General features: G+C 53.1%; 1 protein-coding gene across 15 annotated transcripts in view; it reads right to left on the reverse strand.

Annotated features, from left to right (window-relative positions):
* Positions 1 to 13001, reverse strand: part of CPNE5 (copine 5) — a 112641-nt gene extending 99640 nt beyond the window's left edge. For all 15 annotated transcript variants that reach the window (XR_014810004.1, XR_014810000.1, XR_014810003.1 and 12 more), the window contains exon 1: positions 12269 to 13001. Coding sequence is in view for 10 of the 15 variants with exons in the window: in XM_084967919.1 (XP_084824045.1) it covers positions 12269 to 12363 (95 nt within the window). In the remaining 5 variants the exon portion in view is untranslated. The remainder of the gene's footprint in view (positions 1 to 12268) is intronic.
* Positions 13002 to 19028: the final 6027 nt, after the last annotated feature.

Here is a 19028-nt window from a genome sequence, read left to right on the forward strand (position 1 = left end):
CACTCTTCCCCCAAATCATGACCAAATCAGGGGCAGCAAGAATGACCATGCACTAGATGGAAGGTCAGCAGACCCCGGTAAAGGCAGAAAGCACTGGAAGGGCTGAAATGAGAACTGTTGGCTGGTGCTAAAGGAGAGAGACTGAGAGTGACATTTTCCCAATGAGAAGCTTAAAAGTCAGAATAGAAGCAGGGGCTCTTCAGTCAGCGAGAGGAGAAGACAGAGCACTGTCCTCAGGAAGCCTCAACTGAGGAAACACAGCACTGCCACAGTGAGCTGCATCCTGAGTGGGGGACAGAGCAATAAGCTTGGGGAACATGAGTTTGAATAAACATATCCCTCCCTCAGGATATCCCAGTCTGAGGGGAGAAGAGCAGCCCTGAGCTCAGGGAGCCACAGTCTAAGGGGAGTCAAACCCTTTTCTCAAGGAGCCCCAGTCTGAGGAGGGGGACAGGGCATGGCCCTCAGTGCGCTGAGTTTGAGGGGAGACACAACCCAGCCTTAAGGAGCCACAGTCTGAGGGGAGACACAGCCTTACCCTCAGGGAGCCCCCGTCTGAGGGGAGAGACAGAGCCCTGCCCTCAGAGAGCCCCTGTCTGAGGAGAGACAGCCCTGTCCTTAGGGAGCCCCCGTCTGAGGGGAGAGACACAGCCCTGCTCTCAGGGAGCCCCTGTCTGAGGGGAGACACAGCCTTGCCCTCAGAGAGCCCCCGTCTGAGGAGAGACAGCCCTGTCCTTAGGGAGCACCGGTCTGAGGGGAGACACAGCCCTGCCCTCAGGGAGCCTCCCAGCTGAGGGGGGAAACATAGCCTTGCCCTCAGGGAGCCCCCTTTCTGAGAGAAGACACAGCCCTGCCTCAAGGAGCCACAGTCTGAGTGGAGACACAGCCCTGCCCTCAGGGAGCCCCAATCTGGGGGAGACACAGCCTTACCTTCTGGGAGCCCCCGTCTGAGGGAAGACACAGCTCTGCCCTTAGGGAGCCCTAGTCTGAGAGGAGACAAAGACCTCTCCTCAGGGAGCCCCCCAGCTGAGGGGGGGAGACACAGCCTTGCCCTCAGGGAACCCCAATCTGAGGGGGAGACACAGCCCTGTCCTCAGGGAGCCCCCATCAGAGGGGAGACACAGCTCTGCCCTTAGGGAGCCCCAGTCTGAGGGGAGACAAAGACCTCTCCTCAGGGAGCCCCCAAGTGAGGGGAGAGACACAGCCCTGGCCTCAGGGAACCCCAATCTGAGCAGAGACACAGCTCTGCTCTCAGGGAACCCCAATCTGAGGGGGAGACACAGCCCTGCCTCAGGGAGCCTCCGTCTGAGGGAAGACACAGCCCCGTTCTCAGGGAACCCCAATCTGAGGGGGAGACACAGCCCTGCCTCAGGGAGCCCCCCAGCCTGAGAGGAGAGACACAGCCCTGACCTCAGGGAGCCCCCATCTGAGGGGAGACACAGCCCTGCCCTCAGGGAGCCCCCCAGCCTGAGAGGAAAGACACAGCCCTGCTTCAGGGAGCCCCCCAGTCTAAAAGGAGAGACACAGCCCTGGCCTCAGGGAGCCCCCGTCTGAGGGGAGACACAGCCTTGCCCTCAGGGAGCCCTCGTCTGAGGGGAGACACAGCCCTGCTTCAGGGAGCCCCCCAGTCTGAGAGGAGAGACACAGCCCTGGCCTCAGGGAGCCCCCGTCTGAGGGGAGACACAGTCTTACCCTCAGGGAGCCCCCGTCTAAGGAGAGACAGAGCCCTGCCCTCAGAAAGCCCCCGTCTGAGGAGAAACAGCCCTGTCCTTAGGGAGCACCGGTCTGAGGGGAGACACAGCCCTGCCCTCAGGGAGCCTCCCAGCTGAGGGGGGAAACACAGACCTGCCGTCAGGGAGCGCCCTTGTCTGAGGAAAGACACAGCCCTGCCTCAAGGGGCCAAAGTCTGAGGGGAGACACAGCCCTGCCTCAAGGAGCCACAGTCTGAGGGTAGACACAGCCTTACCTTCCGGGAGCCCCCGTCTGAGGGAAGACACAGACCTGCACTCAGGGAGCCCCCCAGTCTGAGAGGAGACATAGCCTCACTTTCTGGGAGCCCCCGTCTGAGGCGAGACACAGCCCTGCCCTCAGGGAGCCCCCGTCTGAAGGGAAGACACAGCCCTGGCCTCAGGGAGCCCCCCAGCTGAGGGGGGAAACACAGCCTTGCCCTCAAGGAGCCAGAGTATGAGGGGAGAAACAGCCCTGCCTCAAGGAGCCCCCTTGTTTGAGTAGAGAGACACAGCCCTGCTCTCAGGGAGCCCCAGTCTGAAGGGAGACACAATCTTACCTTCTGGGAGCCCCCGTCTGAGGGAAGACACAGACCTGGCCTCAGGGAGCCCCCAGTCTGAAGGGAGACACAGCCCAGGGAGGAGGAAGCCCCAGGCTCAGGTACCTACATATTTGCTCTTGTAGCAAAATGCTCGGTGAACTGATTATCACACACCTGACTTTGAATAAAGCCCGTGTATCTTTCATAGATGCAGTAGCTGCACTAGCTGTGCACACAGATGTACAAACTGTGTACTGGCTGTGAAACAGAAGGAAACACACCAAGAACCCTCATCTGAGACGTTCCTGGACTGGAGGTCCCTGAGAGAAGTCCATGCATCCCCTGAAGCTATTAACAAAATAGGGCACATTGGTCCATATGGATGCATTCTTATTTTGGAGAGATTTCATCATATTCCCAAAGTGCTTCATGAAGCACAAAGGGCAAGAAAAGATTAACTGGTTTAATCTGAAAGACTAGAAAGTTTAATTTCTTTCCTAAACAAGGCTCCATAAGCATCCCTCCCACCTCTGGCGAAAGGTTAGGGAGCAACGGGGGTGGGTTAGGGGTTTGGGGGGTACAGGATTTAAAGGTAAAAACTTGGAGCTTCAATGCTGGACCCAAAACCCAGCTTTTCCTCTTAGCATCAGTTAGTCTCTCTGTGCCTAAATATCTCCAGCTATGAGGTGGGGGTAATAATAGTCCCTCCTACAGGTTCTCTGACAATCTGTAGAGTTCATAAATGTGAAACAGAACAGTGTCCAGCACATGGTTATTTGCAGTTCAGTGCCTGGCACACCGTAAGTGTCAACAAAAGGCCTGCGGAGAACAAGACAGCTTCTAGAGCTTCCCCTTGTTCTCACCTCCCTGCTCCCCTAATGCTGGGCAGGATCAGGACCTCCAGCAGCCTCGCCCATCCCTGTCCACCTGGCTGTAGTACAGCCTTCATGGAAGAGAGCAGATGGGACAGGTGAGCCACTCTCAGGGAGAAACAGAAATCCTGAAGGTGTTGGAGAGACCCCAGAGCCTGAGGGGGCTGCCAGAAGTACCCCATTTCTCTATAGAACAATTCAACACCAAACATCTGGTCAACTCCAGGTAGGCAAAGAGGGTGGGAGAACCACATTAACTGCAGACATAGTCTGTACTAAGTCTTTTGCTAGGTACTTAACCTGTGACACCCTATTCACCCCATGTATCAAAGCCAGGAGGTAAACGTTACCTCCTTCTGCAGGAAAGGCGACTGGGGCTGAGGTGTGCCAGCATCACCCAGCTTGCCCAGTGCACTGATACTGAACTCTGAAGCCTGAGCCCATTCAGAGGTGCCATGGGGAGCACCTGCATTACCAAAACCCAGGGTCTCTGGAATCCCCACCTGGCCAGCCATACCCCTCACCTCCTCACTCCCCCATTTCCTGCCCCCAGCTTCATCAGGGCCGCTCCCAAAGGAACAGCTGAAGAGAACTGGAGGGCTTCCCATCTCCCCCTGTCCCGCTCCCCATCCTAACAGGCAGAAGTGATCCGAGGAAAGGGAGGCGGGAGCTGGAGAGGAGAGGGACATTGGCACCCAGCCCCTGGCACTCGCCCATCTCCCCTTTCAGATCCTGTTTCTCACCCCCATGCATGATCTCCCTGCCAAGCAACCTCGCCAAGGTCTAAAAAGCAATTTTCACATGGCTTAAAGAGCTCTTCTTCCCAGAGCTATTTGCATTTTTATTATTATTAATTATTGTAATAATTGTCCCTCCTATGCTGCGTGACCAAGGAAAAAGAGCATGAGCTCTGGCCTCAGTTCTGTTCAAACTAGAATCTGCACATAGACACACGGCAATTCTGTGGCCCTGGACAAGCTACTTAACCTCAGTTTCCTCCTCTGTGCTCGCAGTCACATACTGCCTTGTGCAACTGCGAAGCCAATAGCTTAAAACAGAAACATGGGAAGCACTCTTGGGCATATATCCGGACAAAACTCTACTTAAAAGAGACACGTGCACTCGCATGTTCATTGCAGCACTATTCACAATAGCCAGGACATGGAAACAACCCAAATGTCCGTCAACAGATGATTGGATTCGGAAGATGTAGTATATATACACAATGGAATACTACTCAGCCATAAAAAAGAATGACATAATGCCATTTGCAGCAACATGGATGGAACTAGAGACTCTCATACTGAGTGAAATGAGCCAGAAAGACAAAGACAAATACCATATGATATCACTTATAACTGGAATCTAATATCCAGCATAAATGAACATCTCCTCAGAAAAGAAAATCATGGACTTGGAGAAAAGACTTGTGGCTGCCTGATGGGAGGGGAAGGGAGTGGGAGGGATCAGGAGCTTGGGCTTATCAGACACAACTTAGAATAGATTTATAAGGAGATCCTGCTGAGTAGCATTGAGAACTTTGTCTAGATACTCATGTTGCAACAGAACAAAGGGTGAGGAAAAAAAAATGTAATTGTAATGTATACATGTAAGGATAACTTGATCCCCTTGCTGTACAGTGGGGAAAAAAAAATTATATATATATAAAAAAAAAGAAACGTGGGAAGCATGCTCAGTGCTGCTCTCACTTATGCCCCCTCCTGTCCCATTCATCAAGTCTTAAAAATGTTCTACTTCAAAAACATCCCAGAACTGTCCACTTTCCCCTACCACTGCCATTATCTCTCACTTGGACACTGCAGTGGCCTCCTGCTTAGAAAAGTGTTTCAGTTCCTATCTCTGCCTACCACCCCCTTATCAATCCATTCTCCTCAGAGTAACCAGAGAAATTAAAAAAAATTTTTTTAACCATTTTTCAAATTGAAGTATAGTTATTTACAATGTTGTGTTAGTTTCAGGTATATAGGAAAGTGATTCAGTTACATATATGTGTGTGGGGTGTATATATATGTGTGTGTGTGTGTGTGTGTGTGTGTGTGTGTGTGTGTATATATATATATATGTATATAAAAGAATTTTTAGGAGTTCCCATCATGGTCAGCGGAAACAAAGCCAACTAGGAACCATGATATTGCGGGTTTGATCCCTGGCCTCGTTCAGTGGGTTAAGGATCTGGAGTTGCCGTGAGCTGTGGTGTAGTTCAAAGATGCAGCTCAGATCTGGCGTTGCTATGGTTGTGGTGTAGGCTGGCGGCTACAGCTCTGATTTGACCCCTAGCCTAGGAACCTCCATATGCCGAGGGTGTGGCCCTAAAAAGCAAAATAAATAAATAAATAAATAAAAATAAAAGAATTTTTAGAAGGCCAATCTGATCATATTACTCCTGTTTAACCCCCCTCCAGCCCACTGCCAGCAGCTGCTGTTAGAATAATAAATCAGGGAGTTTCCTGGTAGCTCAGTGGGATAAGGATCTGATGTTGTCACTGTTGTGGCTCAGGTCGCTGCTGTGGCACAGGTTTGAACCCTCACCCTGGAACTTGCACATGCCACAGGCACGGCCAAAAATTAAAAAATAAAGAAAAAAATTAATCAAATTCTTCAGCATGGGTCACACTGCCCATTTCCTCTCTGACCTCATCCTCTTCCACTCACATTACTCTAGCCATACTAGCTTCCCTGCAGTTTTGCAGGCATGCCAAAGTCTTTTCTGCCACAGGACCTTTGCATTTGCTATTCTTTATATCTGAATCACCCTCCATCCCAATCCTCCCCCAGCTGGCTTTCTCATCCTTTGGATCTCAGCTCAATATCACCTGCCCATCCCCAACAACCACAAACTTATTTGCAGAGCACTTATCTCTATCAGACATCATTGGCTTGATTTTTTTTTAAAATGTGAATTACTTAGAAAGCCTCCTTGTGGCCGAGGCCATGGCTGTCCACCCAGAAAGCACTCCTCACTCCTTTCCTGCTAACAGTATCCACACTGGTTCAGGTATCTGATGGAGATGCCCTGAAGTCAAAGAAAGTAGGCTCCTGTCCCTTGTGGCTGTCAACTGACTATGTAACTCTCCAAAGTTACATGTTGAAACGCTAATCCTCAATATGCTGGTATCTGGGAGGTAATTAGGGTTATTTGAGGTCACAAGGGTGGGGTCTTCATGAGGGGTTTAGTGCCCTTATAAGAAGAGATACCAAAGAGCTTTTTTTTTTTTTTTTTGCTTTTCAGGGCTGCACCTGCAGCATAAGGAGGTTCTCAGGCTCGAGTCTAATCAGAGCCACAGCAATGCCAGATCCAAGCCGCATCTGCGACCTACACCACAGCTCACGGCAACACCAGATCTTTAACCCACTGAGAGAGGCCAGGGATCGAACGTGCAACCTCATGGTTCCTAGTCGGAGTCGTTTCCACTGAGCCATGGTGGGAAGTCCCCTCTTACTTTATATTAAGTAGCAGACTCTGAAGAGATTCTCCCACTGGCTTTGAAGAAGGAAGCTGCCATGTTGTGAAAGGCCCTTGGGTCTAGGACCTGAGGGTGGCCTGTAGGAGCTAAGAGCCCGAACCCAACAACCAGCAGGAACTCAGGGCTTTAATCCTACAGCTGCAAGGAATTAAATTCTGCCAACAACCTAAATGAGCTTGGCTTGGACCCCAAGCCTCAAATGAGATCACAGCCCCTGCAGACAGCTTGATTTCAGTCTGGGAAGACCCAGAGCAGAGAAGCTGGCTGGCTGTGCCTGGGCCTCTGACCTACGGAAACTGTGAGATAATAAACGGCTGGGTTATTTGGTTTTTGTTCTTCTTATTGTTGTTTGCCATGCCCATGGCATGAGTAAGTTCCTGGGTCAGGGATCAAACCTGAGCCACAGTAGTGACCTGAGTGGCTGCAGTGACAACACCAGATCCTTAACCTGCTGAGCCACACGAGAATTCCTAAATGGCTATTGTTTTAAGTGGCCACGTTTGTGGTGATTTGTTATGCAGCAATTGGAAACTAATAATCTTAGTTCGGACCAAATTGCTTCTTGAACAGGTTAAAAACTGTTGAGTACAGGCAATTGCATATGGTTCTGCCTAACACAGATATAAGTGCCTAGCACACAATAAGCACTCAGTAAATCTTATTATTATTTATTTTATTTTTATGTTTTTATTTTTTTGTCTTTTTTTTAGGTTCGCACCTGCGGCATATGGAGGTTCCCAGGCTAGGGGTCAGATAGGAGCTGTAACCGCAGCCTATACCACAGCCACAGTAACTTGGGATCCGAGCCACATCTGCGACCTACACCACAGCTCATGGCAACGCCGGATCCTTAACCCACTGAGAGAGGCCAGGGATCGAACCCGCAACCTCATGGTTACTAGTCAGGTTTGTTAACCACTGAGCCACGACAGGAACTCCAAATCCCACTATTATTATTCCTCTGTCTCCAGTAAACAGTACCTTGATGTAGTCAGTGGCTGAATGGATTGCTTTTTCCTAGCACTGGCTCTAACAGAGGCCACACTGCCCCCAGACCCCTCCATCCCCAAAGCCAACCTCCCCTGCCTGTTAAAAGAAAGGTTCAGAGCCCATTCACACCCCTTCTGAGAGGCTGAGGGCACAGCTTTTGAGGTCGGCCCTCTCAAGCCCCCAGGACAGCAGAAAACATCTCTGGGGCAGAGGCAACAGCTGCCTACCAGCCCCATGACCGCTGGAGGGGAGAGAGCAGTCGCTTGAGAGATGCCGGCAGGGCTAAACCACCGCCTGCCTCTGGACTCTCCCCTCCGAGCCTTTCCTATGGGTCTCAGGAGTCCCACCACGTAGCACCATCACATGTGTTGCTTCTGCCAGCGAGACCCCGCAGAAGTGCAAAGATTTCCTGTTACATAAAGAATGCAAATTGTTCTTTCTAACCAACCATTGGTCTGGATCCCTGAATCTGATGAAGCAGAGAGACCCGAACAATAGTGGGGCCCTTGAGGAATGGGGCACCAGACAGGTGAGTTTTCACTGGGTCTGCAGGGAGCCTAATAAAGTCGCAAAAGGTCCATCAGGGGAAGGAGAAGCCTGTAGCTCACGCTTTCTACAACGTCTGCTGGAATCTGGTTTCGCAAACCATCTACCCTGCTCACTTCCAAAACAACCCCTCAGAATTTCTCCATGTACACAGTATATCAAATATATGTCCAAAAGGAATTCCCTTATGGTGCAGTGAGTTAAAGATACAGTATCGTCACTGTAGAGGTTCAGGTTGCTGCTGTGGCTGGAGTTCGATCCCTAGCTGGGGAACTTCTGCACACCCTAGGCATGGGGGAAACAAAAAAAAAAAAAGCTGGGGCATGGGGAGAGGGCATAAGACTTTCTAGATGAATCAGATCTCCCGGACCTACCAAATCAACTATAGAGACAGATTTTTTATTTACTTCCAGGTGTCAAATAATAGGCATCATAAATTGCTATTCATGGCTTAATCCATTTAATCCTTCTACTGTGATAAGGATTATTATGCTTCCTCTACAGATGAGGAAACTAAGGCCCAGGTTAAGTACTTTACCCAAGATCACAGGGATTTGAACCTAGGTAGACAGACCCCATGGACTCATGCTCCTTTTTTTTTTTTTTTTTAATGGCTGCATCCACAGCATATGGAATTCCCATGCCAGGAACTGAATCTGAACCACAGGTGCAACCTATGCTACAGCAACACAGGATCCTTAAACCCACTATGCCAGGTCGGGGATTGAACCTGTGCCTCTTAGTGACCTGAGATGCTGTAGTCAGATTCTTAACCCACTGCACCTCACGTTTCTTTTTTTTTTTTTTTTTTAATTTTTTTTGCCATACACCCACAGCATGCAGAAGTTCCAGGGATCAAATGCTTGCCACAGCTATAACCAGAGCCACAGCAGTGACAACGCCAGATCCTTAACCCACTGTGCCACCAGGGAACTCCAGGCTTATGTTCTTAAGTAGTGAACTAAACAACCAGAGGCTTTAAAATCTTTGGTCCTAAGTTTACCAAAATCAGTAAAAATAATTGTTTGGGAGTAGACAAATGATTAGTCCAGAAGATAGCAAACACAAAAGCAGAGGCCCAAACATGTCCATCCCATGGTGTCATCTGCCTTCAGCAGAGGTTTGGATGAGCCTCTGCTTGGTCCCGGGCTGGGGCTCAGATATGCCCCTGGGCCAGGCAGCTTTGCTCAGCTAGGGGTGTTCTCGGATAGGCATGACGGTGGGGTGAGGGGTTAGGTCCTCCCCTAGGCAGCAGCAGAAACCTCTTAGGGCTGCAGGGGGTGGCAGGGACCTTCCTAAGGAGCCAGCTCCCAGAAATGCCAGTTTCTAGTTCCTTTGAAACACTGGCCCCCTCATCCCCAGATGCCTGAATATTCTGAAGCCCCCTGGACTTCTCTGCCCACCAACTGCTCTGCCTGCCCTGCTAGTCCCTGTCCACCTGGCAGGTGTCACCTAGATGTTCAGGGCAGAGGCACCCCATAGCCTCCTCCCTGGGGCCCCGGTCAGAGCCGACCATGAGAGGCAGCAAATGAGGCCTTGCCTCTCATTAGTTGGTGGCCATGAAATATAGCATACACTGGAGAAAATCATTCTGTGCAGTTCCCCCTCTTCCCCACCAGCTTCCTCCTCCTCTCCTCCTCCTTTTCCTCTACTCTCTCCCCCTTTCTCGATCTGTTCTAGAAATTAGATAGTTGGACCTGGTTAAGGCAAAGCAATGGACTTACAATTTCCAGGCCACCCACACTGTTTTCTTGTCTCCTCTCTGTTTCTGGTGACCCCTTCTCTCCTCACTCTTTCCTCCCCAAACCCACTTACCATCCCCTGGGTCATGCTCGCCTCAGGCTGACATCACATGAAAGGGGATGGGATCCCAGAACCCCACCCCCACCCCCACCCCCGTCAGAATTCAATTATATCCCTGAGTAATGCTTAGGCAAAAGGTTTGAATCCTTGGGACATCACCACTTCCAGAGAGTAAACAGGAGGGGCCAAGCACCATTGCCTTACAGTAATCATTGTAGCTCTTTATTAAGCAACTACTGTGTGTGCAAAGCAAGCACAAAGTAGGGTGCTAGATGCCTAATGATCCTCTCCAACAGTAAGCAAATTCCTCCAACAGTATTTGCTGAGTACCTGCTGGGAGCCAGCCATGCTTCCAAGCACAGGGGCTACCTTGGCAAATGTTTCTCAACGAATCCAGGCTCTTTGTTTGCACTTGACAAATGGGGGAAACCAAGGCTAAAAGTTTGCCCCCAGTGGTGGCGCAGATTCCATGTGAAGGTGTCTGACTCCAAAGCCACCATGCCATTCGCCCTCTGACTCCTCCTCTCCCCTGGAGTAGAGAGTCTGAGTCAGGGTGGGGATCCCCGCCCTCAAATGCCTACAAAACTGCTTTGGGGGAAGAGGGCTTCTGAGATTTTCGTGTTCAGTGTGTGAGAGACCCTGTGGCCCAGGCTGAGCACTCAGGACCCAGGGGCCATAAAGACAGTGATCCGGGCTGGGCATCTCATGGGTGAGGAGGGCTGGAAGTGGGGAGTACGGGGCCAGGCCTTTCAGGATGGGTGGACATGAATGGGTAGAGATCAAGGAGGGGTGAGGTCTGGATGGGGAACAGGCTGTTTGGAGCCTCTGAGGAGAGAAGGATCCTAAGACAGCTCTGACACAGGCGTGACTGAAGGTTGGGAAGGAGTGTCAGGAGCGGGGACATGTGCCCCGCGGGAGAGGGGAGGGCGGTTTGTGGCAGCTGTTGATGGCTGAGGTTGGTGAGACTGGAGCTAATGGGCCATCAGGAATCTCCCAGCAGAGGAATGGCATGATGCAAATGGCCTTGGGAGATAATTCTGACAAAACTGTGTGTGGGACCAAGGGGGAGATGGGTGGGGCTATCACAGGGGTCCCCAGAAGGGCCTGACGCAGGGGACCAGCTGTGTTTAACCTCATCAGCCCTCACCCGCACTCAATCTAACCCCCCTAACCCCCCAGTCCTTCCCTCTCTCACATCCCAGACTGGCTACTCTGACTCCATCTACACCTTCTCAGTGCTGCACCTCTGGGATACAGGGTTGGGGGGCTGTGAGGGTGGATAAAAGGTCTGACCAAAGAGGAGCCTGGAAGAGGATGGGGTGGCTCTTTGGAACAAGTGCACACCCAGAACCCAAAAATGCTGTTGGTCATTTGGGTGGGGGAATGGCATCTCCAGCAAAAACTCAAGAGGTGAACTATGCATAGGCCACAGTTGCCCCTCAGAATCCCTGGGCCAGCCACAGGGTGACTACACTAGGGAAAAATCCTCCCTTCCCCACTGTACCCCTTGCTGCCTGGGCAGCCTTCCTCTCAGACAGAAGAACCGGGGGGAGACCCAGTTTAGATGGAGAAGTCACTCCTGAAACCTGTGTGACATGTCACACACACACACACACACACACACCCTTGCTGGACTCTAAAATTCCACACTCAGTGTTCTAGTCCTTCTGCTTAAGATTTTGCACCCCGGTTATTTATTTTTTTTAATGTGCCTCTTTAAGTTGTTATCAGTTATCCACACCTCAGGATGAATGAATCAATATGATCCTTTTCCAAGAGTCATTTTGTTGTCGGAGGTGATGAAAGGCTTTAGAATCCTGGGTCTAGAATAGTGGGTGGGTGGGTGAGGAAGGAGAGAGTGAGAAGGTTGGGGCAAAGGAGAGGGGGGAAGAGAGAGGAGGGCACAGAGGGCAGAGGCTGGGCACGCCTGGCAGGAATGAGGCAACCACTCTTTTCTCGATTTGGGGAGGGGATAATCAGAAAGAGACTGCGTGAAGACCCTGCCACGTCCTTTCACTACCTCCGTCTCCCCACTCGTGCGCCTGGGCCCTTTCCTGTGTCTTATCTCCTCACAACAACAGCCGCGAGTGCAAACTTTCCGGGAAACGACCCTAAACCTATTTTCCCAATCCCCCGTCGCCACCCGTGGCTGGACAGGGGCTCTTGCCCCACAGGCAGAGGGGCGTCCTGGAGGAAAGGACTCTGGAAGCGGGCGCGCGAAGGCAGAGGGTCGCAGCCGCAGGGGCCGAGGGGCTTCGGGTCCAGGGGCGGGGCAGGGGGGCCCCGGCCAGCGGGCAGCTCACCTGCAGGACACGGTGATCTCCACCTTGGTGGCCGGGATGCTGCCCGCCAAGGAGTCGAACTCGCTCAGCGACGCCATGTCCTCGGGCTGCTCCATAGCCCACCGTGCCCCCCACCCTAAATTCGTCAATCCCTGCGCGATTCACGCCTGCTCCGGAGCAACAGAAACCCTGGTCTCTCCCCCAACTCCGGAGCTGGGGCTGGGCGGCAAAGGGAGGAGAGAGGAGAGCGAAAGAGGGGGCGTGGGAAGTGAGAGAGGGAAGGGGGGCGGAGGGAGCGGGGGCCGAGGATAGAGGAGAGGGTGCGGGTGACGCGACGAGGCTGGGGGCCCAGCGGAGAGGGGCAAGCAGCTCAGGGAGCCGGGGCGCAGCGGGGAAAGCCGGAGGGGCGCGGGGAGGGACTCGCGGAGTCGTGGCCAGCGGCCCCGGCAGAGGGGCGGGGAGTTTGGGGGTGGGGGCAGAGGAGGTGCAGGAGAAGGCGAGGGGCGTGGGGGGCGGGATGGGGCGCGGGCTGTGGGGGTGGTGGGACTCAAGCAGCGCCGAGCGAGCCCTGAGCTCAGAGGCTGCGCCGCCTCCCGCCGGGTCTCCTCGCGGGCGGCGGCGGGGCTGGGGACGCGGCTGCGAGCGCCACCTCCTCGGCTCGGACTCCGGCTCCGGGGCGCCTGGGCTGCGGGAAAATCAAATCTGCCCCAAGCCGCCGCCTCCCGCCACCCGGGGCCGGCTGCGTGCCGGGTCCTCGAACGCCGGAGGGGGCGCCCGCAGGGGCCGGGGCGGGGCCGCGGGCGGGGTCTGCGCGCGGGTGTGAGTGTGTCCGTGCCAGCGTGTGAGTCTGTGTGTGCGTGCGTGTGGCGCGCGTGGGGACGGGGTTCCAGATGCCGGGAAGGAAGAGGGATGTGTGAACCAAAGGGCATCTGTAAGAGAAGGGTCTGTGCGGAGCCGGGGGGGGGGGGGGCACGTATGCAAAGAGACAGCACCCCCACCCCCAGAGGTTTGGGGGTGTGTGTCTTTGCTGAGGGTGCGCCCCACCAAGGGGCGGGTCTCGGTCCAGAAACAGACTCTTCATCTCCTGGGGAAGACTGTGGGGGCGACCCCAGTGCCCAGAGGGGCGGCCTCGGCTTCCCTTTAGGCCTAGGCAGGGTGGGCGTATGGGCGCCCCCCGCCCGCCCCAATATCCGCCTCTGGCTCCCTCTGGGCCTGGCCACGCGGAATTAGCTACCTAAGCCACTCACCAGCGCCCCCACCCCACCCGCGTCCCGTCGTCGTGACCACAAGGCTGAGCCAGCTCTCAGGTCTAGAAGCTTCCTCCAAGCACAGGGTGGTTCAAGCTCCCCGGGCTTTTCTGAAACCTGCACCGAGCCTGCTGTGTGCGAGGCTCCGATCCCAGCCGTGGGAGATCCCAGCCTCGGGAGAGAGGAGAGAGTTGAGGCGGGCCTCCCAGGCGGCCCCCTCCCAGCCAGCCCTTTGCGGCCGACCCTGACCCAGTCTCGCCCTTCTGGACCTGGGTTTGCAGCTCCGTGGCGTCTCCCCTGGGCCTCGCACATTGGCTGGTTTCTAGGAAATCCCCCACAGCCCCTCCTCAGCCTGTCTCAGCTTTGTTGAGCTGGAATCTCCCCTTCTGCTCCCACCGCCTAGCGTTTGGACCGAGCCGCCTTTGTGCCCCGGGGAGGGGTCTGGGGAGGCCTGGAGCCTGAGGCTGGCCCGGGAAAAGCCCCGCCCTCTAGGCCTGGCTTTGGCAGCGGGGCCTGACGCCTGACGGGGCGTTGCGATTGTTTGAAGTCAATTCCCAGAACATCACATACAGCCAGTCAAAGAAAAATATTAAGAACAGGTTCATCCTCTAGGGTTAAGTGTTCTCCGTTTAGCCATGGCTCAGGATTGGCTGGACTGGGTTCTGTCACCTGGGATACCCAGAACAAAGGCGCTGGGATTCCCAGGGCAGTGGGCGGTTACTGGGTAGGAGGGCTCCACCCTCTCTCCGGTTTAGCCTTGAGGCCCTGTCACCACCAGGAATTAGTCCGGCCTCCATTCCCCAAGAGCGAAAAACTGGGCTTGGAATATCTGTGCCCTCCATTCCCCCACCCCATACCTGTCTTGGACATGCTTCAAACATACTTATGGAATGTTCTGCCAGTGTTTACAGAGTACCTGCCCTGTGCCCGGCCAGGTGCTCCCGCCCTTGGGAAATCTCCTTGGTAAGAATGATAATCACCACTCTGTTTTCAAAGAGCCTATCCTAGGGCAGACGCCATGCTTAATTTTTAGATACTTTCCTGTTCTATAAAATTCACCATCTTAAAGTACACAGATCAGTGGTTTTTAGTATATTCATAAGGACCATGCACGATTATAAGGTCTTAAAATAAGTATAGGTGTGAGGTATTATTATCCCAGGGAAGCTAAGTAACTCACCCATGATTACCCAACTGGGAAGTGGGAGAGCAAGAAGGTGAACCTAGGCTGTTGAGACCAAAGCCTGACTCTGAACAAGAGTCTTGACCACCTCTTAGGATGGGGCCGAATGATGGAGGGTTTTAAAAGCCATCCACGTGAGCTTCCGTTGTGGCTCAGTGAGTTAATGTACCCGACACAGTGTCTGTGTGGATTCGGGTTCAATCCCTGGCCTCGCTCTGTGGGTTAAGGATCTGGCATTGCCGCAAGCTGCAGTGTAGGTCACAGATGTGACTCGGATCCTGCATTGCTGTGGCTGCAGTATAGACCGGCAGCTCGCGCTCTGATTGGACCCCTAGCCCAGGAACTACCATGTGCCACAGGTTCGGCTGTAAAAAGAAAAAAAAAAAACATCCATGAGGAGTTCCCGTCGTGGCGCAGTGGTTAACGAATCTGACTAGGAACCATGAGGTTGCGGGTTCGGTCCTGCCCTTGCTCAGTGGGTTAACGATCCGGCGTTGCCGTGAGCTGTGGTGTAGGTTGCAGACGCGGCTCGGATCCCGCGTTGCTGTGGCTCTGGCGTAGGCCGGTGGCTACAGCTCCGATTTAACCCCTAGCCTGGGAACCTCCATATGCCGCGGGAACGGCCCAAGAAATAGCAACAACAACAACAAAAAAGACAAAAGACAAAAAAAAAAAAAAAACCATCCATGAAATTAGGCCTAGTGGAGGAAGACAAGTGGGAGCCATCGCAGGTTGTTGAGCAGGTGAGTGGTGAGAACGAAGTTCTACTATATAAACCTTTAATGTGACAGCATCTGGCATAGCAGCCCTTGGGCCTCTTTCTAGGAAGGTTCTGGAACTTGTCTATTTCTCTCTATTCCCTCTTAATCCATTGCATTTCCATTGCTGGCTCTTTGGCTGTGTGTGTGTGTGTGTGTGTATGGCACTTACTGTGTGCCAGGTGCTCAGGTGCTGCCTTAGGTTCAGAGAATAAACAGGTGAAAAAGACATAGTATATCTCTCCAAAGTTCCCAGGCTAGTGAGGGCCCCAGGACATGCAGAAAATAAATCATAGTGGAGCATGAGGCGTGTTGTTGAGGTAGGTACAAAGAGCCAGCGGAGCAGAGAAGAGCTGACCATCAGGTCGGCCCCAGGAGTGGGCACAAAGGAGCGTCAGGAGGAACTGCAAAAAGGCGGTGATACTGAGATGGACATTGAAGATGATGACTGTTTGCTTCCCTCAGAACCAGACCCTGAGAGAGAGATTTAAACGCAAGTAGTTTATTTGGGAGATTAAGGAAATGCTGTGTGGGAAATGTGGAGGTGAGGCAGGAAAGGCAGCCAATAAGGGAGCTTTATCAAACCAGTTATCCCTGTGGGCGACCAGGGCTTATTCCCACTGAGGAGCTCTGGGAGACCAGCAGAACACATCTCACACTTAGCCCATGGGAGGGGCAGGGAGCAGTGGTGTGTACACACCACCTCTCAGCAGTCCCTGCCTCAGTGGCTGAGGGCTGCTTCCAGAGGGCGTTACCTCTCTGGCACTCTGTCCTGTCCAGCATAGAGTGGCAACAAAATTTCTAGAAGCCAGAGAAACCTTCAAGCAAAGAAATACAGGGGCTTGGCAGTTGGATGTGGGGCTGCAGCACACTGCAGTGGTAAAAGTGAGGGCACAGGACAGAGGCTGCTACAGATGACAAACTGCCTGGAGGATGCGGCTGAGCAGGTGCTCCTGGTTGGAGACCAGTATGATTAAGGGCTGGAGAGCTGTGGTTGTTTTTGTGTTTTCTTTTGGTTTGTTTTGGTTTTTTTTGTTGTTGTTGTTGTTGGGGGGGGGGGGTTGGCCACACTCGCAGCATGCAGAAGTTCCTGGGCTCTGGATCAAACCCATGCCACAGCAATGACAATGTCCCGTCCTCAACCCTCTCAGGGAACTCCCAGAGAGCTGTATTTAGGGACCCTAGTGTAGCTGCAGCACAGGATGAAGGTAGCAGAGGTAGACTATGAGGCCAGGAGGTGAGGAGCCATGATGCAATGCCATGGGCCTTGGCCTCCTCTGGGCACAGAGGCTTTTCAGAAGGGGACACCAAAGCTACATGGCTAGCCAGTGATTCCAGAACACAAAACTTGCTAAGCAGACCCAGGGCAAAATGCTCACAATCCTTGCTCAAATGAAATTTTTTTTTTTTTTTTTGGTCTTTTTTTTTTTTAGGGCTGCACCCATGGCACATGGAGATTCCCAGGCTAGGGGTCTAATCGGAGCTGTTGCTGCCGGCCTACACCACAGCCACAGCAACGCCAGATCCAAGCCGCGTCTGTGACCTACACTACAGCTCACGGCAATGCTGGATCCTTAACCCACTGAGCGAGGCCAGAAATAGAACCTGCAACCTCATGGTTCCTAGTTGGATTCGTTTCCACTGCGCCACCATGGAAACTCCTCAAATGAATTGTTGATGGTTCAAAAGCAGCCTATGCCATTGGAGAAGTCCTTTCTCTTTGGAGGATGGGATAGTGCTAAGTGACTGAGGTCAGCTGCGATGTCCAGCAGGCCAGCAGGTGCTATAGATATGCTGTCTGAGGCTGGCAGCCAGAATAGAACCAACCATGGCCCTGGCCCACCCCACCATTCACCAATGTTTGTTTCTCTGATTACAAACTGTGAGCACGGAATGGGCCAGACCCAGAAGATCTGGAATAATCAGCATCAGCGTTTTGCCTTTGCCATCCAAGACTGCAAACACACTCTCATCTGACCTAATGCACGGTGTTAATGATGGCAGAGCAATTTCGAGAGGCAGCTCACAGCATTGATAAGGAGAGGAAAAGCACCATGGAGCTTAGGAGGCAGACCTCACAGGAGGCAGCTGCTGCCCTCCCCCTTACCCCCTCCCCCAGGCGTGTCATGTAAATGCTGCCCTCAGATCTGCCCTCTGGGAGGCTGGCCATGGTAAAGGGACACAGAGGAGCTGACAAACGAGTGTGCATGGGACAGGGAAGTGGGGTGGCCCATTCTGCACCTTTGAACAAGCTAGAAAAAAAGAAATGCAACCCAGGGAGTTCCTGTTGTGGTGCAGTGGAAACAAATCCGACAAATGCAGGTTCTATCCCAGGCCTCCCTCACTGGGTTGGGGGTCTGGAGCTTCCGTGAGCTGGCTTGGATCCCATGTTGCTGTGGCTGTGGCTGTGGCTGGCAACTGTATCTCCTCCGATTCGACCCCTAGCCTGGGAACTTCCACATGCCTTGGGTGCAGCCCTAAAAAGCAAAAAAAAAAAAAAAAAGGAAAAAAAGAAAATGCAACCCTGAGCCGGCCAGGGCACTGGGCTTCTAGAGCAGAGTGCAGGCTGGATTTGAGCCTCCATTTACTATCTCGGCTGGGTGCCCTTTTGAATTGAACACCCTGCACCAGGTACCTGTGTGCCCTGAGGAGAAAGGGAAAGACAGCCACCATGATGGGAACCTGAAACCACCATAGCAGTAAAGAGGTGGGGGGGATGCAGTGTCTGATTCCATCCATTAATAGAAATGCTAAAAGGGGCTTGGTTGGAGACCATCTAGGTTAAACCTCTTGCACTAACAAGTTTAGAGGCAGACTGTAAAGGACTCAAGGTCACCTGGCTCTTCCCTCAATAAGAGACTCCACTTAAAACAGCAAGGTCAGGCACCCAAGTGCAGTGAGGACCTGCCTGAGAAGGTCTAGGGAGGAGCCGTGTTTTCCTGAAGTAGAGGAAAAGGCAAAAGCTAACTGTGGGACTGTCCCACCTCCAGGCCCATTCCTCCTGGAGGGTGGCAGCCCCCTGGCAGATGTACCCCCATACCAACTAGACCCCCCCACCTCCACCCCGCCTTCCTTTCTGCCTCTCCCCGCATCACAGCACCGCTCAGGCTCAGTCCACAGTTCTTCTGGGCAAAGGGAAGCCCCAGGGCCTTCCTGCTGCTGACCCTGCCCCTAGGATCCTGCCCCCTCCCACCCTGGCTCCTGTCCACCACCCAGTGGGCACCAGCTTCTTCTCTCATTTCTTTTTGTTGTTGTTATTGTTTAGGGCCGCACCTGTGGCATATGGAAGTTCCCAGGCTAGGGGCTGAATTGGAACTCAGCTGCCAGCCTACACCACAGCCATAGCAACTCCAGATCCTTAACCCACTGAGCAAGGCCAGGGATCGAACCTGCAGCCTCATGCATACTAGTCAGGTTCATAACCCACTGAGCTACAACAGGAACCCCTTCTCTTACTTCTCTTGTGCTCCTCCTTCCAGCCTCTCCTGTTTTTCCACATGAGGGAGGCTTCCCTGCCTTCACAGTTGAGCTACTAGAACCCTCACACCAGCCAGGGGATCCACTTGAAAACAGAATCAGCTGGTGTCACTCCT

This window comes from Sus scrofa, chromosome 7 (genome assembly GCF_054392235.1).
Source record: "Sus scrofa isolate SSC_HxYL_T2T_F1_AM1 chromosome 7, Sscrofa_HxYL_maternal_Yorkshire_Landrace_v2.0, whole genome shotgun sequence".
NCBI classification, from domain to species: Eukaryota; Metazoa; Chordata; class Mammalia; order Artiodactyla; family Suidae; genus Sus; species Sus scrofa.